At 32.2% G+C, this 26,719-nt stretch overlaps 2 protein-coding genes across 2 annotated transcripts in view; one reads left to right on the top strand and one right to left on the bottom strand.

Annotated features, from left to right (window-relative positions):
• Positions 1–2,165, top strand: part of LOC114340474 (focadhesin) — an 86,661-nt gene extending 84,496 nt beyond the window's left edge. The window contains exon 13 of the mRNA XM_028291221.2: positions 1,775–2,165. Coding sequence (XP_028147022.2) covers positions 1,775–1,933 — 159 coding nt within the window. The 3' untranslated portion in view covers positions 1,934–2,165. The remainder of the gene's footprint in view (positions 1–1,774) is intronic.
• Positions 2,166–3,445: 1,280 nt separating this feature from the next.
• Positions 3,446–23,756, bottom strand: LOC114340473 (uncharacterized). The gene is made up of 3 exons (XM_050659516.1): positions 23,606–23,756; positions 12,390–12,963; positions 3,446–3,685 (listed from the first exon to the last, which is right to left on the bottom strand). The coding sequence occupies exons 1-2, from the start codon at positions 23,621–23,623 to the stop codon at positions 12,394–12,396; spliced, it is 588 nt and encodes a 195-aa protein (XP_050515473.1). The 5' UTR covers positions 23,624–23,756; the 3' UTR covers positions 3,446–3,685; positions 12,390–12,393.
• Positions 23,757–26,719: the final 2,963 nt, after the last annotated feature.

Here is a 26,719-nt window from a genome sequence, read left to right as displayed (position 1 = left end):
TCATATTCGTCCGGTTAAAAATCTCTTAAATTATTAACCTTTCTACAAAATAGCAATAAATACAAAATAAGGGGGCAAAATAAGCCTGTCTTTATTCAATGTTTTTCAACCACTTTGGTTGCACTTAGAACCTTCGTAATTCATTTAGAAAATTCTTACAACATACTTAAATCGTCCACCAAATTAAAAGCGACTTAATAGATTTTGCATAATAATTTTGCAATCTTATTTAAAAAAAAAATTAAATATTTTAAAAAGTTTCTGAATAAAAAGTATACCATTTATAAGTTTGCTCATTTTTTTACATATAAAGAGGCGCTGTACCTGTCTAATACACTTTACAGAACTAAAATTGGATTATTTAACCGGCTTCAGCACTGTTTTAAAGTTATAAACAATTTTTTGGCTTATAAACAAATACAGTGAGGACGTTTGGATTGGAATAAATTAATTTTTAAGTTATTTATCAAATAAACATTTTTTTTCTGTTTTTGGACAGCAGTAAAATGTATTTTGAATTAAATAAATTATATACTTTCTTCTTTGTGTCTGAATTAATTAAAAAAAATTTTGGGCACCCATAATGAATAGAGAATCGAATAACCTTTCGAATAAGCTAGCACACGACACCTATTCTCATTTAAAAAAATCATCGATTAAGTCATCACAGCCAGATGGATGACGTCACTAGCATGATATATATATGCCAAAAAATTGTAATTTAAATATAAAAATCATTTAAAATAAATACCAACCAGTTGACAGAGTTCTTCAGTTTTAAAAAAAATATCATTGTATCATAAACTTTAAATTTTTTTTATGCCATAAGTTGTTAATGCTCTTTAATTATACCTCTTGTAATCTTGTTTGTAATCGTCCTGTGCGAGTGGCCATAGTTGCCGAGCACGTTAATGTAAATTAAAAAAAAATATATAAAAATCGACCTCTGTCGGGATTTATCTCCAGAATCGCCCATTCTCGAGAAAATGAATTTATTCCAACTCATACGTCCTCACTATATTTGTTTATAAGCCAAAAAATTGTTTATAACTTTAAAACAGTGCTGAGGCCGCTTAAATAATCCGATTTTAATTCTGTAAAGTGTATTAATTAGGTAGAGCGCCTCTTGATATGTAAAAAAATTAGCAAACTTCTAAATAGTCCACTTTTTGTTCACCAATTTTTTAAAAAATTTGAACTTTTTTAAAAAAATTTATATTGCAAAATTATTATGCAAAATCTATTATGTCGATTTTAATGAACTTTGGTGGACGGATTAAGTATGTTGTAAGAATTTTCTAAGCGAATTACGAAGGTTCTAAGTGCAACCAAAGTGATTGAAAAACATTAAATAAAAACAGGCTTATTTTGCCCCCTTATTTTGTATTTATTGCTATTTTGCAGAAAGGATAATAATTTAAGACATTTTAAACCAGTCGTATATCATATAAAATTCAATTATCTTTATTTTATTTCACTACGATTTTGTTCCAAAATGAATCGTTTTAAAGTTATAAGCAATGAAAGTTGAAAAAAAATCGATGTTTTTCGAAATTTTTAAATATTTTAACTTTTTATTAATGTTCCAGGCATATTTGAGAAGGAGCATATGTCAATTATAATTACTGAAGTTTTCACCTAATTTTATCTGCAAAAATCCGAATGCCACCTCTCACATCCACCTCAAAACAGATCCGTCCTGATCTATAACGGTAAAGGTCAAAATTATGTGTATTAGTACTAATCAGGGTATTTATACGTTTTTATTTTTCAGATGTTAGAATGGTTGTATCATTTAAATATGGAAGCAACTGTACCGACAGAGTATCGAAAATTGTTCGGACTGTGTCTTCAAGCCTTAAAACACAACGAAGAATTCATTAAGAATCAGAAATGTATGAAATATTTAAATAGTCGTACAAATTTTAAGTAAACTTAAAGTAAGTATAGGCTGGAAACAGTCGATACAGAGTATCGAAAATTGTTCGGTCTCTGCCTTCAAGTCTTAAAAACAACGAATAATTCATTGAGAATCAGAGATGCTTTAATTATTCGTCGAAAAAGTAGTGGTCTGATCTGTTGTACATTTTTGTGCAGCTGGACCAATTTGCTCAATTTATTTTTGATATTTATTACTGTGTTTTTTAAAATAAATTAAAAGAGAATATAGTTGTATTATTCTAGTACATTTTGACCTGAAAGATCATAATTGAGGGGGTTAGAAGTAAAAGGGTTTAAGTACACTTTTTTAAAATTATACTCTAAGTACAGATTCGCATACTTAAATGGTATTAGAACTTGGTGGTAAAACGATTTAAGCATATCTCCCCCTACAGTCGCCATCTATCGCCATTACATTTAGTTCATTGAAAACAATTGCAGTTTGCTTTGGTAGTAAACAGGTTTAACCGTGCGCTTGAACCGTTTTACCACAAAACTATTTTTAGTATTCTGTAAAAACAAATAGTAATAAACGGGGTTAAGTGCGCTTGAACCATTTTACCACAAAACTATTTTTAGTATTCTGTAATGTGTAAACACATGTTAATACAGAATTAATTTCAAGTAAATAAATATTAGATTTATGACCAATTTTGAAGACTAATTAAGTATTATTCAACGTGTCAGTTGTAGTAATATGTAGGTAACATCTGCACTTGAACCGTTTTACCAGTAACATTTATCAACACCATGTACTGATTCAAGTACTTTTTTTAATAATTGAAAAAAGGGAAGGATATAGTAAGAGTAATAATATACCCTTATATTTTTATCATTGTATAGTACATTGTACACTAGATATATTTTAGTTTAATGACTTCTAGAATTTATAAAACTAAAACAACTTTGAAGCTGATTATCTCAGAACTATCAAAACTGCACTTAAACCCTTTTACGTGTGGCCCCCTCAATTATCAGTGGTGGTACAGCCCTAGTTGAGCCTCGACCTTTCCCAGTCTGTTTCGCCAGTCATTGCTGTTCATCGCCAACCGTTGCCAGTTTGCTGCTCCGATCTGCATCCACACCCACCGTCCATCCATCTCTATGTTTATTAAAGATATTACATCTACATAATTTACTATATCTTACCATGTCAATGTGATAGTAGCAGTTGCCAAACTGGACCGATACGTCTAAAGGTGGAAAACAATAAGTAGAATGTAAATTTTTAGGTTTTTATCGCTATATCTCCCACCTCCACTAGTTTCATTTCTTTTTATCTTATAACTTAATGTGTTTTCCATCTTTTGCGGTATTCTGCCGCCGCGTTAGCCGTCATCTTGAATTTAAAGTGGAACCGTTTGTGTTCAATATCTCCACCATTTTTAACTTGTCCCAGTTCCCAGTAAAAATTATTGTAAATTGTATTAAGATGCCACAAGAAAATAGCTTCACAACAATATTAAATTATGGTTCGACTAAAGAATATTAATAATGACTAATAAATAAATAAAGTTTTTATTGAACAAAAGTTCACATTGAATTTTGTCTACTTTTAAAAAACAACTACTTTGCAATAAAATTACATTTGATCTTAATCACCATCTCAGAAATGTTGATTGCTCATTTTTAAAACAGTGGGATGAATAACATTTTCCCTAAGTATTCGTTCAAGTAGATAGAATAAATAGTAGATAAATCACGTCCAGCACAATTTTTCTACGCCACTTTTCAATCAGTTCATCTGCAACAAAAGTAAAGAGGATACAAAAATGAGATACGATCGAATATCTAGAGATGGATTAATTCAAAACTATTCATCTTATTTTGACCCATCTTTGGCAGTTAATAAAAAGTTAAAGAGAAAAAATGTCGACGGATCGACAAAATATTGAGTTATGTACAGTACGTTCTTTAAAGGTAAAATATTGCAAAAACTCTAAATTTTAAAGAACCGCTTGGATTGACATGAAATTTGGCATACACATAGCTAACAAGTCAAAGAAAAAAAGTGATATTGTGCCGATGTGTGCTTTTGCCCTAGGGGTGAGTTTCACCCCCTTTTGGGAGTGAAAAATATATGTTCGAAATAAGTCCGGAAATGAATAAAATGACTAATTTTAAGCAACTTTTGTTCTATAAAGTTTTTTCACCAAAATAATACTTTTCGAGTTATTTGCGAGTGAATATGTTAATTTTTCTACAAAATAACCACGTTTTCAGACGGTTTTTCGCAAATAACTCAAAAAGTAAGTATTTGATCGAGAAAGAAATTCTTATCAAAAATATAGCACGTAAAAAGTGAAAAAAACGGTGTATATATTAGGTCACTATACCTAGTAGAAGCATAGTTATGTTATAGCTAATGAAAAATAGGTTCATATTCGTCAAATTCCAAATCGAATACTTTAACTTGCCATAACCAAAAAACGAAGCCCTTTTTTGGAAAAACTCATTTTAACTTTTTTAAAGTGTTTAAAAAATGCTTATGTTTATTTAAAAAAAAATTTAGCATCAAAAGTAAACAAGTTACGCTCAAAATAAAGTTGGTCCCTTTTTTTGGTAAGAAATCGGGAAGATCACCCCCTAATTAGCATTTCAAATGAACTTAATTGTTACCACTTCACAAGTTTTTTACTCGCGTACGTATTGATCATATGATCTGTAAGTTTCATCGGTTCAAAGTCCTTATTTTTGAAAGAGCTATAGTTAAAAGGGCTTGAACGAGTCACTTATCTCGAGTGTATGCAAATTTAGAAACACCGAATCTTATCCAATTTTTGTCTTACAGAAAAACAAAAAAATACAAAATATTCAGAAAAGTAAAGCTGACTTTTTTATTGTTTAAGATTTTTGGTATCTCTAACAATTTTTAAGTTATTTTGAAAAAAAGCATTTTTTTCAAAATTAAATTTTTTAAAAATTTTATTTTAAAACCAAATTTTTTCAAAAATAAACACTTTGAATCGATGAAACTTACAGATCATATAAACACAACATAAGTAAAGTAACTGGTGAAGCGGTTACGATTAATTTCATTTAAGTTGCTAATTGGGGTGATCTTCCTGATTTTTTTTTGCCAAAACAAAAGGGACCAACTTTATTTTAAGCGTAACTTGCTTACATTTGATGCTAGAAATTGTTTTTATAAAAACAAAAATAAAACATTTTTTAAACACTTTTTAAAAAAAGTTGTAATGTGTTTTCCCCAAGAATGCTTCATTATTTGGATATTTCACATTGAATTATTCTATTTGGAATTTTTCGAATATGAACCTATTTTCCATTAGCTGTAACTCTGCTTTTACTAGGTATAGAGACCTAATATATACACTGTTTTTTTCACTTTTTGATAGGCTGTAGTTTTGCTAAGAATATTTTTTTCGACAAAATGCTTACGTTTTGAGTTATTTGCGAAAAACCGTCTAAAAACGTGGTTATTTTGTTGAAAAATTAACATATTCACTTGCAAATAACTCGAAAAATATTGATTTGGTGAAAAACCTCTATAGAACAAAAGTTGCTTAAAATTAGTCAGTTTATCCATTTCGGGACTTATCTCGTACATATATTTTTTCACCCCCGAGATGGGGTGAAACTCACCCCCCAGGGCAAAAGCACACATCGGCACCATATCACTTTTTTTCTTTGACATGTTAGCTATGCGTATGCCAAATTTTATGTCAATCCAAGCGGTTCTTAAACATTTACAGCAAAAACCGTGAAATAATGTACTACTACATCAACAGCCACCAACCTTATAAACTTTATATACAGACTGTTTAGCTTTTAATTAGATATACACTCTTTAAATGGCAACACTGCAAGCTATACGTAAACATTTAGCAAGTGTATTATAGTTATATTAGTTGCCGACGGCGGAGTATCAATTATTTCATCAGCAAAATCCATCAGCTATTTCGTTTAGCTTTTTAATATTCTTGGATAATCGTTACTTGCGTAATCGCTTAAATTACTAATATTATTTTTTCACTATGTATTCAGTGATTACAGTAATTTATATACAGGGTGTAACAAAAATACAGGTCATAAATTAAATATATTCTGGGACCAAAAATAGTTCGAATGAATTTACCTTACCTAATACAAATATGCGCATAAAAAAGTTACAACCCTTTGAAGTTACAAAACGAAAACCGATTTTTTCGAATATATCGAAAACTATTAGAGATTTTTTATTGAAAATGGACATGCGGCATTCTTATGGCAGGAACATCTTAAAGAAAAATTATAGTGAAATTTGTGCACCTCATAAAAATTTTATGGGGTTTTGTTCCCTTTAACCCCCACCAAACTTTTGTGTACGTTCCAATAAAATTATTGTTGTGATGCCATTAGTTAAACTCAATATTTCTAAAACTTTTTTCATCTGAGTATTTTTTCGATAGAACAGTTTTTATCGAGTTACGGCTTCTTTTTAAATATGTTTACATAAAAATTTTATGGGGGTTTGGTTCTTTTAAACCCTCCAAATATTTTTGTACATTCGAATTAAACAATTTCTGCGGTACCATTAGTTAAACACAGTGTTTTTAAAACTTTTTTGTCTCTTTGTATTTTTTCGATAAGGCACCTTTTATCGAGATGTGGCTTCTTTTTTAATATGGTTCAAAATATACCTAAAAATGTAAATTATAAATAAATTTTCATATTATTAGCAAGTCTCCATAATCGTACTTATCCATATACAAATATGTGGTGGATTTGACAAAAAAATATTCAAAATATCTCGATAAAAACTGACTTTTCGAAAAAGTACTAAGAGGCAAAAAACTTTTAAAAACATCGTGTTTAATTAATGGTACCACAATAATAATTTAATTGGAACGTACACAAAAGTTGGGGGGCGGGGGGTTTAAAGGAACAAAACCCCCATAAAATTTGTTAAGGGGTTTGCAAATTTCACTATAATTTTTTTAAGATGCTACTGCCATAAAAATGTTACATGTCCATTTTTAATAAAAAATCTCTAATGGTTTTCGATATATTGGAAAAAATCGATTTTCATTTTGTAACTTCAAAGGGCTGTAATTTTTTTCCTGTGCACATTTGTACTAAGGTAAGTTAGGTTCAATCGAACTATTTTGGTCCCAAAATATGTGATTAAATTTATGACCTGTATTTTTGTTACACCCTGTACCCTGTATACTATGCAATAAAAACTAATAATTGAGAAAAGAGAAAAATTGATAAATAACATACTATTACTATCGGAACGAGTAGACAAATTTTGAACATCTTTAGCAATTTAAAATACAATTATAGTATACCGCAATGTTGCCGATTTTAGTGCTTCCGTCAGTTTCTTATATTTAATTAAAAATTAAACATCCTGTTGATAAAACACTAAAAAACTGGAACAAGACATGGGGACAGATGGGAGTAAAAATTGACAAACACTGCATCCATAGCCTTTTGTTTGCCGATGATCAAATAATTTTAGCAGAAGAGAAAGATGACATTCTGTACATGATAAAAAAAGCTGGAAGAAGAATTTGTAAGCTGGGATCTGGAAATTAATTATGATAAAATGCAATACATGGTACATTGGAGATACCGCAGAAGACCTGGAGGTAAATAACAACTCAATAAAACAAACAAATGAATATAAATATGTACTTGGGGGTAACTTTAACAAATACAGGATCAGATTAAACGGAAATAATAAATAATATAAAATTTAATTGGTGATTATCAAAATGGATTTAGACCAAATAGACAACAGACAACCATTACAGCAGTGGCGGAGCGTCCTTAGGGGCCAGAGGGGCCGGGCTCCACCAAAAAATATGTAATATATGTAAATTTTTAGTTACGATTCTATTGTATAATATTTTATATAAATATGTATTAAATAATTTATTTGCTCATGCATATAGTTTTTTCTCGTGATATAAAAATAATATATTGCACAATCACGCACCGTACTAAGTAGAAGTCTTCTCTATTAATTGTCACCATGCGCTGCATTGGCCGCATAGAACCGTCCGATGGGCCCGTTTACCCTGGCCCTTGCTTCAAACAGTATTATTTCTTTGACTAGTCGTTGCAGTCACGTAGGTACCGGCTGTATTGCATTGCATGCTCTTCGCTGTTGTCAATAATCCTAGGCAGGCCGTATAAGATGTTTAGGGGCCCGTTTTGTGTGGCTCTTCTGTGTAGTTAATACGTTGTTTCGGTGTGATAACGGTAATTTAAAATGAACAAAGTAGACTATTTATTACAAAGTTCTTTTTATACGTTAGGGATAGAGGAAAATAATGAAATTAAACGATTAGGTGTAATAAATAAATAAAAGATTAAGTAATAAATAAACTAAGTCATTCGTTCTTCTTTTGCCCTTTAATTCGTCCAATTTTGAACCTAGGCTTCCCCCAGTTTCCTCCATTCGTTTCTGTTTAGTGCTTCTGTTTCCAGTGCGTTCCTCCTATCTTTTTAATGTCATCTCCCCATCTCATCTAGGGGCGTCCTCTTGCTTTCTTTCCTGCCCATGGTCTCCATTGTTGTATCGTGGTATTCCACCTATTGTCCGTTTGTCTGGCGTTATGACCTGCGAAGCTCCATTTTAGCCTGGCTATAATATGTTGTCCTGCGTCTTTGACTTTTGCTTTATTTCTTACCCAGTTGTTTTGCTTTTCGTCTGTATTTTACTCCTAACATTGCTCTTTCCATGGCTCTTTGTGTTTTCATTATTTTATCAATGTTTGCTTTGATCAAGATCCATGTTTGGCATGCCTATGTAAGAATTGGGAGTATGCACTGGTCAAACACTTGTTTTTAAGTATTGTTGTAATTCGAACGACAACTAAGTCATTAATATGGAGGAAAACTTTTATAGGTATCCATAAAGTCAGGTGGCTTAACCACATAAAGTAATAAGAGGATATCCCATTACTTAGGGCATCCAAAGTAACGTTCAGCACAAAGCCTCCCCATTTGATATGTCCTTCGATGGGGAGACGTGGTAGTATAGCTTGAGGGTCAGATAGGTACCACTTCATTACGGAGTGTGACCGGTTTGATCTTCGGACATGTGGGTCCCACTGTTCCATTGGAACACACATATCTCTCGAAGCTGGGGTTGTACGAGTATGTGTGTGTGTGAGTGTTATTGGGTCAGTTCAATACAGTATCTGTATATATATATTTTTTGAGCCATGTTTTTCATTCTTCATTTTTCTTATTGTAATTTCGTCAAATTTATATGCGGCCCAGGCCCCACTAACTGAAATTGTCACGAGCCGCCACTGCATTACAGACAACATATTCATACTAAGGACGATACAAGAAAAAGCTGATGACTACGACATAGAACTATATAATATGTAGGTACATATATAGACTTTAAACAAGCTTTTGATGGTGTGAAAAGAGACAAAATGCTGGAAGACCTCCGTAATCTAGGAATATCAAAAAGATATATCAGCCTCATAAAAATGACGTTACAGGGTTCAAAAGCCGCAGTTAGAGTGGATGGAGAACTGTCTTCCCTGTTTGAAATCAACATGGGGGTGAGACAGGGAGACGCACTTTCAACCATGTTGTTCAACCTAGTTCTTGAGGTAGTCATTAGAAAAACCAATGTAACCGGCCATATAAATATCAAAACAGTACAAATTACTGCATATGCAGACGATGCCGCTATTATTAGTAGAAGCAAGACACGACTAATGGAAACGTTCAAGGAAATTGATCCTGAAGCACAAAAAAGAGGGCTTAAAATAAACGAAACAATCAATCAGAAGAATTCGTTAGTAGCAAAATTAATGCACGTATTTCTAGTGGAAATCGTACATACTATGCTAATAAAAAATTGATATCGAAATTATTAGACAAAAGAACCAAAATGACTATCTACAGAACATTGAAACCTATGGTTGTGAAACCTGGATAATGATGAAAAAAGGCAAAGCCCAAGTCAGGACATTCGAGAGAAAGATACTGAGAAAAGGATATGGCCCGGTGGAAGAGGAAGACGGCACATGGAGAATCAGGAGAAACGACGAGGTTAACGAACTGAATGAAGGGTATGATATTGTAAGATTTGTGAAAAGTCAAAGACTCATGGCTGGGTCATGTTCAGCGACAAGAAAATACAAAAACGACTAAGAAAATATTACAATGGAAGCCGGTAGGAAGCCGAAAAAAAGGAATGTTCAGAACGAGATGATCGGATGATGTGGAAGACGACCTGAAAACATGAATATAAGACAATGGAGGAGAAGGGCACAAGAGAGATCTAAATGGAAGGACAAGGCCAGAAAGGCAAAGACCCATCCAGGGTTATGATGCCAAAAGAAGAATAAGAAGAAGAATAAATAAAATAAAGAAGGGAAAGACAATAACACGATATTTACACTCGATTACATGGAGCGACAATATTACAGGTAAATCTAAACACCAAATATTTAGAACAGCTTGTACATTAGTGCACCCTATGTAACATACATCTGAATCTTATGCTTGTGCGTCACAGTGTTGCCATACTTTTTTGTTTATTGCATAATTTCAATAAATGTTAAATGTACCTACAAGAATAATAGAATAATTTTATAAGAACGTTGAAATTTAACCCAATTTTGAAAAAATGTGAAAACTTTGAATTATCCACGTCCGTCTGTCCGTCCGTCCGTTCGTCCGTCTGTCTGTCTGTCCGTAAACACAACTCCTCCGTCATTATACCAGGTCGAATGAAAGCTTATAATCCAAGGATGGTACTAAAGGTGATAAATTTGACCATCTGTCCGTCCGACCACGAATATAACTCCTCCGTCATTATACCAGGTAGAATGACAAATGAGATGTCAAATGAAAGCTTATAATCCAAGGATGGTACTAAAGGTGAGAAATTTGTAGGCTGTCTGTCCGTCCATTAATCTGTCAATATTAATAATGGAGGAGTTGTATTCGCGGACGGACGGACAGACAGTCATAAGTCCGGAAGTATATATTTGTTCTCGTCTTGGCGCGTCGGATAATAAAATATAATAAAATATAAATATAATAAAGTCGAATAATATAATAAAACCGGAAGTCCTAGGTCAGACGGACAGACAGTTTAGGTCAAATTTCTCACCATTAGTGAGAATGGAGGAAAATCTGTCAATATTAATAATGGAGGAGTTGTATCCGCGGACGGACGGACAGACAGTCATAAGTCCGGAAGTATATATTTGTTCTCGTCTTGGCGCGTCGGATAATAAAATATAATAAAATATAAATATAATAATGTCGAATAATATAATAAAACCGGAAGTCCTAGGTCAGACGGACAGACAGTTTAGGTCAAATTTCTTACCATTAGTACCATCCTTGGATTATAAGCTTTCATTTGATACCTCATTTGTCATTCTATCTGGTATAGTGACGAAGGAGTTATATTCGCGTTCGGACGGACGGACAGGCAGCCTAGGTCAAATGTCTCACCTTTAGTACCATCCTTGGATTATAAGCTCTCATTCGACAACTCATTCGTCATTCTACCTGATATAATGACGGAGGAGTTAAATTCGCGGTTGGACGGACAGACAGCCTAGGTCAAATTTCTCACCTTTAGTACCATCCTTAGATTAATAGCTTTCCTTTGACACCTCATTTGTTATTTTACCTGGTATAATGACGGAGGAGTTGAGTTTACAGATAGACAGACGGACGGACGTGGATAATTCAACGTTTTTACGTTTTTTCAAAATTGGTGAAAACAACAACATAAAAACTTTACTTAATTGGTGTTTCAAAACTACATATTTTTGAAATGCAACTTTATATTATGTCATAGTATGAAAAAATAGAGGATATGGCAACGGTGTTACATGTTAAGCTCGGATCCAATGCCGAAATACGCACATAGATATTAGGGTGCACTAATATACAAGCTGTCCAATATTTAAGACAATAGTGGAAAGCTGCTCACTGTATGGCTCAGAGAAGTAGGTACAAATAAAAGAATGGAAAATATAATAAATGCAATGGGAATGATGCACATTAAAACTAATGAGCAAGTGTAACTTTTTTTTATTGTAAAATAATAAAAAATCTGCTTTTAACCACTTAAAAGTCCTGTATTATTTTGGCTATCTGTGGGCAAATTTTCAGCCAAATCGAAGGATATGTATTTTGGGAGTTGAACGAAATGAAAAAATATGACTGTAAAATCGCTAAATATAGTATTTAAAACACTCAAGGGAATAAAACAACTGTTCGGGCTTAAATGGCTTACTTTTATGTTACGCTGAAGCTATACTCCAAGTTTCAGGCAAATCGGAGATCCTCAAGTTTTTGTCTGTGTGATTTGACATGGAAAGTACCATACAAATAATTTCTTCTAAACTTACCTTTATAATTTTTGTATGTCATTTCTAAAGGATATCGAACAAGAAACATAGGTACCATAACACATTAAAAACTATATTAAAATTAATATTTACCTATTCAAAAACAAATTTCGTCGGCGTATTTGAAATATCTTCCTTTGTTTTGGTACTGCACCAAAGTGGATACTGATTTTTCTTTTCTAAAAATATCCAAGATTCTCAGCCATTTACTTTTGCTGTTGTCAATAATTTTCCTCCATTTTCTTGAATATTTTGATCTATTTGCAAATATCTCACCTTGTATCATGTCTTTTAACTTTTCGTGAATACTAACGGTCTCCTTTTCAGTACTATTGGCGGTGGGATTGATAATAATTTCAACTACATCAGATTTTAAATAAATGTTTATTGAATTATTATCTTCATAGGATTTTTTTATTTCGTTTTCTTCCGAGTTTATTTTTGATTTCTGCCTATTTAAAATTATATGACCTGCTGTTAGATCTGATTTATGGGCCTGAAGGCCTCTTACGATTGTTTTTATAGGAGGTTCGTGTAGATGTTCGCAAAATTTTATATATTGTGAATCAGTATCCACTAGTTTCACTTTTCTTTTCAATATTGGAGTAGATACCCTAATGTATGGGTAAGTCTCCCAGTAATTATTATTAATATGTTCCAAATTGTCCTGAAAAAATTCCTGATTAAATACAATACAATTTGCTATTTTATACATTACAAAAGTAGAAGATTGAAATCATAAAGAAAGTTAAAAAAAGAAGAGGATATAGAATGGGGGAAAGGAAATAAAAATATTCTGCTCGCAGATGACGCCAATAATAACAGCCGAAAACGAAGATGACCTACAAAGATTAATTCAAGAATTCGAAGACACGGCGCTTCATAGTCCAGGAACCGAAGCTTTTCACCTCGCAATTTTTACAGAATGGATCGATTTGCTTGAAAATTTGAGAATAAACAGTGGATAATCCAAGGATTAAAATCTATATGATGCCGAAAGGCGCTTTTATCATGGGGGTGATTGCCACCTCATCTCAGGGGTGGAAATTTTTTATTATATTTTGACTGCAAAAGTTGATGAAAACATTCATTCTAAGCAAAAAATGTTCTATACATTTTTTTTGATATTATAGTTTCGATTTATTCGCTATCGAAAGTGTTAGTTTTATATAAAAAAAAAATCAATGTTTTTCGATAATACTCATTTACGATTCACTCAATTTTTGCCGTAGAAAATTTTTTTTCAAACCAAGTTCTTGGGAATTAAATAACCTACAATTTCATATTTAAACATTTTTTCGTATCTCTGATGCTAATCTTTCTATTCTGAAGAAAATGGCATTTTTTATCAAACTACAAAAATTCGTTATTCGCTTTTAACTCCAGTTTTTTAAAAACTAATCATTCTAAGCCAATCAAACTTCTAGAATCTATTAATAATTCATAAATAAAGAAGAATGAATAAAATCAATGACTAAAAACACCGCTAACATACATTATTATTCTTCCAATTGGATTTCTTTTTTTTTTTCAAAAAAAATATATTGATATTTTAACCGTTACTTTTTTATTTTTTATCTTAGAAAGTTTGGTAAAAAAGAATTTTGTAGATTTTAACAAGATCTATAAGCCTATTAATATTAAATCTTTTTAAAATCATTAGTCGCAAAGAAGGTGGCTTTGGAAGGGTTGGTAAAGGTGGTTTTTGCATGTTATTACAAGTTTTAATTGTCAATCGCTCACTCAATTTTTGCCGTAGAAAAAATTTTTGCAAACCAGGTTCTTGGGAATTTAATAAGCTACAATTTCATATTGAAAAATTTTTTCGTATCTCTGATGCTAATCTTTCTATTCTGAAGATAAGGTCATTTTTCCAAACTACAAAAATTCGTCATTCGCTTTTAACTCCATTTTTTTAAAAACTAATCATTCTAAGCCGGTCAAACTTCTATAAACTATTAATAATTCATAAATAAAGAAGACTAATTAAGGTCAATAACTAATTTTTGATTAGGGTGGTGATTAGCAGGTTGCTTCCGATAAGTAACTTAATTTTTGAGATAGACTTTTTTTTATTTCTGGAGATAGATATTTTTAAATACATTAAATTAGTTTGAACAAATTATCCTCGAAAAATGCACAGTTTTCCCGTCCTTTGACTTTAAAACTACAATATTTAGCATTTGATCATGAAGAGCTAACATATAATAAAATATAGCTCGATTACTATTGGTCTTAAAGAAAATTAAAAAAGACGGTTTTGTTTATTTTTTTGAAAGGTACACTATTGTTAAATAAAGTTGTTTTGATAAACCGAAAACTTTTGGAGTTATTTGCATAAAACTTATTAAAAACATTGATTTTTTCGAAATAAAACTAACACTTTCGATAGCGAATAAATCTAAAACTATCAATTTTATCAAAAAAATGTATAGAACACTTTTTGCTTAGAATGAATGTTTTTATCAACTTTTGCGGTCAAAATATAATAAAAAATTTCCACCGCCGAGATCAGGTGGCAACCACCCCCATGGTAAAAGCGCCTTTCGGCATCGTATAGATTTTGATCCTTGGATTATCCACTACTTATTCTCAAATGTTCAAGCAAATCGATCCATTCTGTAAAAATTGCGAGGTTTTGTCCTACTTTAAGCTTTATTACTTGGACTATCATATATAGCCCGATCAAAGAACAATCTGACCCCAAAAAAAATAAAGGAAGGATGAAAATTTGGGAATAGGTAGTTGAAATTGTCTATTATTATATAACAAAAAATTTACAATTCTACATCCCCTCCATTTAAAAAGAATGGAGGGGAATGCCCCCTCTCGAAGATGAAAAGAATACATTCAAAATAAGACCGGAATTGAATAAAATGACTAATTCTAAACAACTTTTCTTCTATAGAGTTTTTTCAAGTCAATACTTTTTGAGTTATTTGCAAGTGAATATGTTCATGATTAACAAAATAAAACATGTTTTTGGACGGTTTTTTGGAGATAAATCAAAAAGTAAGTATTTTAGCAAAAAAAATATTCTTAGCAAAAATATAGCCCATAAAAAAATGAAAAAAATGGTGTATACATGAGGTCTGTAGACCCAGTAGAAGCAGAGTTGCAGCTAATGAAAAGTAGGTTCTTCTTCGTCAAATTCCAAATCGAACATTTCAATGTGAAATAACCCAAAAACGGAGCACTTTTAGGGGAAAATTCATTTTAACTTTTTTAAAGTGTTTAAAAAAAGGTTTACTTTTGTTTTTTTTTTTTAACTTGTAATATTAAAAGTAAGTGAATTACGCTAAAAATATTGTTGGTCCCTTTTATTTTTTGGTAAAAAAATCGCGAAAATCACCCCCTAATTAGCATCACATATAAATTTTAACATTACCACTTCGCAAGTTACTTTGTCTATGTATTATTTATATGATCTGTAAGTTTCATGGGTTCAAAGTGCTTCGTTTTGAAAAAGCTGTAGTTAAAATGGCTTGACCGAGTAACTAATTAGAGTTTAGGCAAATTTTGAACAGCCATAGCATAACCAATTTTTGTCTAACAAGAAAACAAAAAATCAAAAATATTCAGAAAAGCAAAACGTACATTTTATTACTCTTTGAGATTTTTGGTATTCCTAATTTAGACCAGTAAGGCTACGGCTCCACGGGCGAGAAATTGACGCTAGCAGTAGCCGTAAAACGAACTTAAGGTTCCGCGGAACGGAATAGGAATAGCCGAACTGTACCGACTACAGGACTTGTGCGTAGTCGGTTCAGTTCGGCTATTCCTATTCCGTTCCGCGGAACCTTAAGTTCGTTTTACGGCTACTGCTAGCGTCAATTTCTCGCCCGTGGAGCCGTAGCCTAAGGATCTGTTTTTAGGTGAATGAGAGGTGGCATTCAGATTTTTGCGGATAAAGTTAGGTGATAACTTCGTTAATAATAATTGAATTATGTTCCTTCTCAAATATTCCCGGAACATTAATAAAAAAAATAAAATATTTAAAAATTTTAAAAAATTTCGTTTTTTTTTCTACTTTTTTTGCTTATAACTTGAAAACTATTCATTTTAGAACAAAGTCGTATCGAAATAAAACAAAGATAATTAAATTTTCTATCAGATGCGATTGGTTAAAAATGTCTTAATTTATCACCCTTGCTTCAAAATAGCAATAAATATAAAATAAGGGGGCAAAACAGGCCTGTCCTTATTCAATGATTTTCCATCACTTAGGTTATACTTGGAACCTTCCTAATGCGCTTAGAATATTTTTGTTATGTGCTAAAACCGTACACAAAATTTCATTAAAATTGACTTACTAGATTTTGCATAATAATTTTGCAATCTAAACTTCTTTTAAAAAATTAAAATTTTTTAAAATCTTGCACAACAAAAACTAGAACATACAAAGATTTGTCAATTTTTTTACATATAAGGAAGTACTCCACCTATCTAATGCACTTTACAGAATTGAAATCGGATTATTTAAGCAGCCTCAGCAATGTTTTAAAGTTATAAACAATTTTTTGGCTTATAAACAAATTAGTGCTGTGGCCAGGAGAGGGTGCTACGGACTCCTTTATTTAGATGGACTTACTTAAGTTTTTTTTATGTATTTTGACCCGTATAACACGAATTTTTTGGGTAACAGTTGATCCGGATGTCGATAAGATTGTTATAAATACATAATGAATTACATAACATCGATTTTTCGCAAAATAAAACATTTTTTTTATTTCTTGGGTAATTCTAAGCAAAAAATGTTCTTACAAGTTTTTTCGTACGATGCATAGTTTTCGAGATAAACGCGGTGGAACTTTCAAAAAATTGAGAAAAAAATAAAATAACAATTCTGCTGACAGCATTTGAAAGTTTAAGTCAAATTTTAAGTTTAATTTGAAAGTTTAAATTAAAAACAAAGCTATTTGTTTATAAGCCAAAAAATTGTTTATAAATTTAAAACATTGCTGAGGCCCCTTAAATAATCCGATTTTAATTCTGTAAAGTGTATTAGATAGGTAGAGCACCTCTTTATATGTAAAAAAAATTAGCCAACTTCTAAATGTTCTACTTTTTGTTCAGAAAGATTTTACAAAATTTGAACTTTTTTAAAAACATTTAGATTGCAAATTTATTATGCAAAATTTATTAGGTCGATTTTAATGAAATTTGGTACACGATTTAAGTATGTTACAAAGAATGTCCTAAGCGAATTACTAAGGTTCTAAGTGCCACCAAAGTGGTTAAAAAATATTGAATAACAACAGACTTATTTTGTCCCCTTATTTTGTATTTATTGCTATATTACAAAAAAGGTTTTTCGACATTTTTAAATATTTTAATTTTTTTATTAATGTTCCGGGCATATTTGAGAAGGAGCATAAGTCAATTATTATTACTGAAGGTGTCACCTAACTTTATCTGCAAATATCCGAATGCCACCTCTCACATCCAAAAATAGACGTTTTTTCGCAGATCCTTACTGGTCTAATTGTTTTTAAGTTAATTCCATAAACAATTATGATTTTTTTTCAAAATAAAAAAAAATGTTTTATTTTAAACCCAATTTTTTTCAAAACTGAGCACTTTGAACCAATGAAACTTATAGATAGTATAAACAATACATAAGTAAAGTAAGTTGTAAAGCGGTAACGATTAATTTTATTTGAGAAGCTAATTAAGGGGTGATTTTCGCCATTTTTTGTACCAAAAAATAAAAGGGACCAACAATATTTTGAGCGTAACTCGCTTACTTTTAATGTTAGAAGTTTTTTAAAAAAACAAAAATAAACCTTTTCTTAAACACTTTAAAAAAGTTGTAACTAATTTTCCTCGAAAAGTGCTCCGTTTTTGGTTATTTCACACTGAAATATTCGATTTGGAATTTGACGAAGAAGAACCTACATTTCATTAGCTGCAACTCTGCTTCTACTGTGTCTGCAGACGTCACGCATACACCATTTTTTTTTTCAATTTTTTATAAGCTATATTTTTACTAAGAATATTGTTTTCGCTAAAATACTTACTTTTTCAGTTATCTCCGAAAAACCGTCCAAGAACATTTTTTTTGGTTAAAAATGAACACATTCACTCGCAAATAACTCGAAAAGTATTGACTTAGTAAAAAAACTCTATAGAACAAAAGTTACTTAGAATTAGTCATTTTATCCAATTCCGGACTTATTTTGAACGTATATTTTTCAATCACGAGAACATATTTTTCTCCCCGTATTTCCCAATTTTTGTAAAATGGAGGGGATGTGGAATTGTAAACTTTTTCTTATATAATAATAGACAATTTCAACTACCTATTGCCAAATTTTCATCCTTCCTTTATTTTTTTGGAGGTTTTCGTAAAATTTTGCGTTCCCTGATCGGGCTAATAATATAACATGGTGATCTTAATAGAGAAAACTAAATCGCAAGTAATATCAGCGGAACCGAGACGATGTAAACTGGTCGTAAGTAACAAAATAATAGAACAAGTGATGGAAACGGAATACTTGGGAATAAAACTGTCAAGCTACGAAAAAGTGGAAGAAGTACAAAAACAAGTGAACATGGCGAACAGAGCAGCAGGATGTCTCAACAACACAATCTGGAGAAACAAATACCTCACAATGGAAACGAAAACCAGGATATATAAATCAACAATAAAACCGATAGACGTACCTACACAGCGGAAACAAGAGCAGATACGGCGAAAACACAAAGACTGCTGGAAACAGCAGAAATGAAAGTCTTACGAAAAATAACAAACCAAACTCTAAGAGAGAGAGAGTAAGAAGTGAGGAAATGCGAGCGAGATGTGGTATAGAAGAAACAAGAATAAAAAACCGCTAAACGCCGTAAAAATGAGTGGCGCATACAATATTCCAGCTACAAAAGATCTGATATGAAAATTACGTGGCGCGAAAATGTATTTCATTTTGATGCAAAACAAAATTCTAGTTTTATTTTAAAAGATTTTTCCATAATATTTGCTAAATTTGAAGTAAACGCGCCACAAAAGAGTAACTTTGATACAGTTTGAATTTTGAAACTCTTTTGTGGCGCGTTTACTTCAAATTTAGCAAATATTATGGAAAAATATTTTAAAATAAAACTAGAATTTTGTTTTGCATCAAAATGAAATACATTTTCGCGCCACGTAATTTTCATATCAGATCTTTTGTAGCTGGAATATTGTATGCGCCACTCATTTTTACGGCGTCTAGCGGTTTTTTATTCTTGTATCAGGAGTTTTTCAAGTTTTTTACAAATTAAATATATGAAGTTGAATGCAATTTTTCTCGATTACACGTTAAGTTTTATAAATGGTCACCTTTGTCGCATTAGCTGCCAAATGATCTAGTGTCCATCGAATGTACACTAGATTGTTTTCTAGTCGAAATAGATTGAATAAAAATATTGGGATGGCCTGTAAATTAACTCGGATTGCCCGTTGCAGATCAAATTTAGCGTCGTAACCACTACAACTACATAAACCATTTCGGGAATAATCGTTTTTTGGATTATACTTTTGTAGCTTAATAACTTCTAAACGGCTTAACCGATTTTGATCACTAAACATGATCGAAACGTATTGATAAGTAGTATCTGATGCATCTAAGGTCAAGTATGAAAACTAAAGCTATTACAGGAATTATTGAGATTAAAACCCCGTTTTTTCCCATAGGAAAAAAAATTTGATCATATTTATGAAGCATATAACTTAAAGATTCGAATTTTCCCGGATATAAGGTAAACACCGTTAGATTCGTCTAGAGTCCTTCTACAAACGATCAATTATTGGCGCAATTTGTAGGTTGAAATTTTGAGTAATTGTCGAAAACCCAAAATTTTCAAAGTTTAGTTTTTCAGTTTTTAAGAACTTAATTAAACAAGCTGCATTTTCATATGTAAACATTTTTTAGTATCTCTGATGCTAATCTTTCTATTCTGAAGAAAATGGCATGTTTTATCAAACTACAAAAATTCGTTATTCGCTTTTAACTCCATTTTTTTTAAAAACTAATTGTTTTAAGCCGGTCAAACTTCTGTAATCTATTAAAAATACATAAATAAAAAATACGGAATAAGGTCGATGACTAATTTTAATTAGGGTGGTAATTAGGGGGTTGTTTCCAATAACTTTTTGACTAAAAAAATAGGGACTGGCATTCTGTTCATTATTAGTCACTTAATTTTTAAGCTACAGACTTTATTTTTTATTTTTGAACATAAATGTTTTTAAGCAGTTAAAATTAGTTTCTAAAAAGTATCCTCGAAAAATGCATATATTTTCCGTCTTTTGACTTTGAAAATATAATATTTAATATTTGACGAAGACAAGCTAACATGTAATAAAGTACAGCTCGATTACTGCTATTATTGGTCTTAAAGAAAATTAAAAAAAAACTTTTTTCTCTTTTATAAGGTATATATTCGTTAAGTAAAGTTGTTTTGATAAAACAAAAACTTTTTGAGTTATTAGCAGAAAACTGATTAATACCATTGATTTTTTCGATATAAAACTAACACTTTCAATAACCAATAAATCGAAAACTATTAATTTTATCAAAAAAACGAATAACATATTGTTTGCTTACAATTAATATTTTTACCAACATTTGCGGTCAAAATATAATAAAAAATTTCCACCCCCAAGATGGGGTGGCAACCACCCCATCGTAAAGACGTCTTTCGGCATCATATAGATTTTGATCCTTAGACTTTCCACTACTTATTGTCAAATTTTCAAGCAAATCGATCCATTCTGTAAAAATTGCGAAGTGAAAAGTTTCAGTTCCTGAACTAATTATACGTTTGGAGCTCTATAACTTCTGAACAGCTTAACTGATTTTGATCAATAAACATGAGTTTGAAACGTATTGACAAGTAGTATCTGATGCATCCAAGATTAACTATGATAACTGAACGTATTACAGGAATTATTGAGCTTGAAAAACCTTTTTTTCCGTAAGAAATAGATTGAATCATACTTATGAAGCCTATAACTTAAAAATTCGAATTTTCCCAGATATTAGGTATACACCGTTAGATGCGTCTAGAGACTTTCTACAAACGCTCAGTTATTAGCGCAATTCGTAGGTTGAAATTTTGAGTAATGGTCGAAAAACCAAAATTTTCAAAGTTTAATTTTTCAGTTTTTCGGCTATGGTGAGCAGTGTGTATGTCTCAGGTTCATCGCTTAAGCACCATTTGAAAGCTTAACTCAGCCTTATTGATTTGGTGTATTTGCGGTTTTCCTGTCTCTCCTTGAACATAAGATATATACGCCCAAAAAATATGCTATTTTGTATCTACCCAGTCCTCTAGCTGGCTTACGAGTAGTCAGAAGTCAAAAATTAGACCGGTTCTGAATCGGCCCTTACACCCTCTTGAAACACAGAAAAAAAAATTCAGATCGGTGTAACTTTTCCGCACACATACAAACATACATACATACATACAAACATATCCACAAACATTTTCCATTTTTTAAATAAAAATTGAGTCATAATTCTGAGCGCGATAACTTTTGAATGGTATAACCGATTTTCGAAATTAAACATGCGTTGGAAAGGTAATAATCTGTGCTATCAGAAGCCGCAAAGGTCGGGCTCAATTTTTTGAAATTTTTGGGAGTTTTGGGGACGAGAACGAAAAACAGACTCTAAATGGGAAGGGTCGTAAAATCCACACCCTTGGACCAAAATGGAGATGTAACATATGGATGAACGAGTCTTTTCATATACTTTAAGATGGGATTTTGCCCAATTTTCAATTCAGTCAGGTTTAGAAAATCGAAAATTTCGTGTGTATATAGTGTCGCTTGTAGGGGTGTTGTGCGCCACTGGTGAGAACTGGCGTTCTCTGTGGATAAACATGTGGACCAAAACAAGAAAAATAAAATGGAATCAACACATAGAAAGGATGACAGAAAATAGAATAGTACGAATAGCAAGAGACAAATCGCCAAAAGGAAGATCATTGGAACGACCGAGGAAAAGCTGGTGAGACAATGTCAATTGAGATTGAGGCTAAAAATCGAAGTAAAATAAGCAATGAGCCTATTTATAAAGTAGAAGAAGAAGAAAAGTAGAAGATAATAACCAGGAATACAAAAACTCACAAAGAGCAACAGTATAGAAGAAACAAAAAGAGAAGAGGTCAAAATGAGCTACAGAAAATAACAGTTGAGGCCAGTGGCGCATCTAGACATTTGCCTTGGAGGGAACTTTCCTTGGGGGGACTTCCAATGAAACACCAACCAAAAGACCTAAACCTGTACATACCCGAACTACATAAAAGACAGAAATAATAACTTATATGCGTTAAGTTCCCTTAATTTTCCTAACGGGTTTATTGGGTTGAATCAACAATTGTTTTCTTTATTTAGGACCTTGTTGAGGATTTCCCCATTAACCCCTCCATCCGTAGATCCGCCGCTGAGTTGAGCCACTGATTTGAAAATGAAATTATAGCAAATAGGCAGTAGAAAAAGTGTACCTGATTAAAAAAACCAACACAAATACAGATTTACCGAAAAATTCGCACCAAAGAAAAGGTAAAAATAAAATAAAGAAAAGTAAAATAGGAACGAACTGGTGGGGTCATTTACACCGGATGAAACCATACTATTAGTTAGAAGAGTGTGGTAAGCAAAAATATAGAAAAACCAAAAAAAGGGGAGAGCAAGACATTGATGGGATGATGTAATTGGAAAGATATAGATAGAAGAATTCTTAGCAGAAAATGTGAATGTTAAAAATAAAATAGGTTATTTAAAAGAGACTGGTTTATATAGTTACTATAACATTACTTGTATATGTATTCTATTTTATGTCGCTAATAACACCTATGGTTGCAGTGAACAAATAAAAAAGTAAAAGAATAGACTATTATAATAGAAGAAAAGAACAAAACGCTATTAATTTTGGACAAAACATTCTCAGCATCTGGCAGAACGCTAACATAATTAAGGAATAAATATTTTAAATAAGAAAAAATATTGTGTTTTTATAGAATACAATATAAGTTTTTCCGCTATCAAGTTCTGAACTACTAGTTTTAAACTTTATAAAAAATCACTATTTTTAATAAAACGACTTAGAATCAAATACCTAGTGACTATAAAATTAAAATTGTTTTTAGAGGCAGTAAAAACGCAAAAAACAGACGATATTTCAGTAACTTATCTTTTTCATTTCTATCAAAGGAAATCGATAACAAATATTCCTAATATTAAAATTACATCCACTTTACTTCAAAACAAAGTATCTAAAATATTTTACATCAAGTTAAAACTTTTCCTTTAAAAAATAACTTACCTTTGAAATCAATTCCATTACACTTTTTAACAAATACAATATAACAACAAATTAAAAAAGTATGTACTAGGTATATCAACTTATTTTTTTTAGTTCATATCTAGAGCAATTAAGTACATACATCCTCGTTGTAGCAAGTCGATTTGAAGACAAAATAATTAGTATTAATTGGAATACCTACTATATTTTATACACCAGGGGCGTATCTTTCTAATTTTAAATGATATTTATAGAATTTCTAATATCCTAAAATTTTGAATAACATTGTAGTTGATGAGGCTGGTTGTAAAATAACAAATCCTTTATCCTGAAATATTTTTCCAGTAGTCAGCACTAATTTCCTTCCCCTTTCTTCATTTTGGGACATTTTCCACGATGCTTTTTTTTTATACAGAGTAAGCCAAAGAAATCAGTCCACCTCGACATTTGGCAGTATTTATTAGATTTTAAGGAAATGACGGAACAGGTCGATTTTTGATCCAAGAGGGACACATTTTTACGGTATATACATTTGTCAACCCCCTCCCTTCCACTTCCCCACCTCTTATTTTTAAATAGGGAATAGGGGTCGTGTACTAGCTCATTTAAAAGGTTATTCAATTCCCTATTCAGTAATATAAACATTAACATAATTGTTTATAGAGGATGTCCAAGAAAAAAATATTTTAATTAAATTAATTGACACAAAAAGAAGAATGTATGTAATTTATTTAATTAAAAATACATTCTACTGCTGTCACAAAACAGAAATAAATGTTTTTTGATAAATAAACATTGTTTTTCGCTTAATTTCAATGTTCAAGCTGCCACCCATCTGCCTCTTGGTAGGTTGAATATTGAATTTAAGCGAAAAACAATATTTATTTGTCAAATAAACATTTTTCTGTTTTTTGTTAGTAATAGAATGTATTTTGAGTTAAATAAATTGCATACATTCTTCTTTTTGTGTCAATTAATTTAATTCAAAATAATTTTTCTTGGACACCCTGTATAAATAATTATGTCAATATTAATATTACTCAATAGATAATTGAATAACCTTTCAAATGAGGTAGCACACGATCCCTATTCCCTATTTAAAAATAAGGGGTGGGGGAAATGAAAGGGAGGGGGTTGACAAATGACAGATGTATGTACAGTAAAAATGTGTCCCCCTTAGATCAAAAATCGACCTGTTTCTTCATTTCCTTAAAATCTAATTAATACTGCCAAATATCGAGGTGGACTGTTTTCTTTGGCCCACTTTGTATATACTGCAGAATGGTGCCAATCCTAGGAGATTTTAGCGCCAAAGTAGGGTCATCTAACAACAATATTATGTATTGAAGTAATACTGGGCAGCAATGGATTGGGGTAGAGAAATTTGAGGGGTGGCCGTCTTATGGAGTTCTATGTAGAGTGTAGAGCATCATCTTGAAATTACAAACACGTCTTTTCAGCACCACTCACGCAGATTGTACCTACACATGGCGTAGCCTACATGGACGTTCAAGAAGTCAATAGGTAGATTCTTCTTCTTCTACGGCACTACAGCCCAAATTGAGTCTTGGCCTCCTTTATTTTTTGCCTCCACCCTTGCCTGTCTGTGGCTGCTCTTCTCCATACACAGACTCCTAAGAGGGCTTGTGCGTCGCTGTTTACTGTGTCTTCCCAGCGCTTTCGTGGCTTCCCAACCGGTCTCTTTCCTTGCATTCTAGCATTCAGTGCTCGTTTTGGTAGCCTATCCTCTCCCATTCTTATCACATGTCCGGCCCACTGCAATCTTTGTATTCTAATGAAGTCTAACAGGGGCGTTTCCTTATAAAGTTGATAAAGCTCGTTGTTGTATCGACTTCTGAAGATTCCGTTTTCCCTCACAGGTCCTAGTATTCTCCTAAGTACTTTCCTTTTGAATGTGTCGAGTTTGTTTTTGGATGTTTCTTTCAGGACCCAGGCTTCACTGCCATAGCATGTTATTGGTCGAATTAGGGTTTTATAGATTCTCATCTTTGTATTTCGGTGGACACTTTTAGACCGAACTATATGGGAGAGGGCAAAATAAGCTCTGTTTGCCTGCGTTATTCTCTTCCGTATTTCTCCATCTTCTGATCCGTCGGCATATATTTCTACTCCCAGGTATGTAAACTTTTCAACCGTTTCAATGTCATCTTCATGTATAATGTTTTCTGGGACTATATTTCTTCTCGTCTGAGTCATTATCTTTGTTTTTTCTGTGTTAATTTCCAGACCTAGCATTTTTGTTTGTGTTTTTAACTCTGCATATGTTTTCTGTGCTCCTGTTGATGTTCTACTCATAATATTAATATCATCAGCATAAGCGGCCAGTTGAACCGTTCGGTTGGTCAGTAGATTTCCTCGTCCAGTTTGCATTTGCCTAACCGCATACTCCAGTGCCAGGTTAAACAATGTTGGGGCCAGCCCATCTCCCTGCTTTAGTCCCTGCGAAATGTTGAAAAAGTCTGTCCGGTGGTTTTGTATTCGTACACATGCCTGAGTTTCATCCACTGTGGCTTTAATGAGTCTTATTAGCTTGTGTGGTATTGCCAATTCAGCCAATATAGTATAGTTTGTTCCTTTTGATTGAGTCGTATGCCTGTTTGAAGTTCCCATGCTTTGCTCAAGATCTGTTTGACCGTAAATATTTGATCCAGTGTGGATCTTCCCTGTCGGAAGCCCGGCTGATATTCTCCAATAATATTTTCTGCTAGTGGTTGGAGCCGCTGGTTTATAATATACGTGAGGACTTTATATGCTGTACATAGTAGAGAGATTCCACGGTAGTTTTTGCATTGGAGTTTGTCTCCTTTTTTATAGATCGGGCATACTATACTTTTCTTCCAGTCGTCGAGTATTTTCTCTTCTTGCCATACGTCTTTGATGAGTGCGTGGATGTGACTTGCTAGGTGGTCGCCACCTACCTTATATAGTTCTGCTGGTATTTCGTCAACTCCCGGAGCTTTATTGTTTTTCTGGGCCTTAATGGCTTCGAGAACTTCCTCTATGGTTGGAGCTTCTACTCTATTCTCTTCTACGTAGATCATACCCATTTCATCTTCCATGTCTACTCGAGTTTCAAGTTAGTGTAGGAAACAGAGGTTGAACCTTGCAAAATGG

The sequence above is a fragment of the Diabrotica virgifera genome, chromosome 8 (genome assembly GCF_917563875.1).
Source record: "Diabrotica virgifera virgifera chromosome 8, PGI_DIABVI_V3a".
Lineage (NCBI taxonomy): Eukaryota > Metazoa > Arthropoda > Insecta > Coleoptera > Chrysomelidae > Diabrotica > Diabrotica virgifera.
Note: the sequence above shows the minus strand (reverse complement) of the source record. Positions and strands in the feature narration are given on the sequence as shown.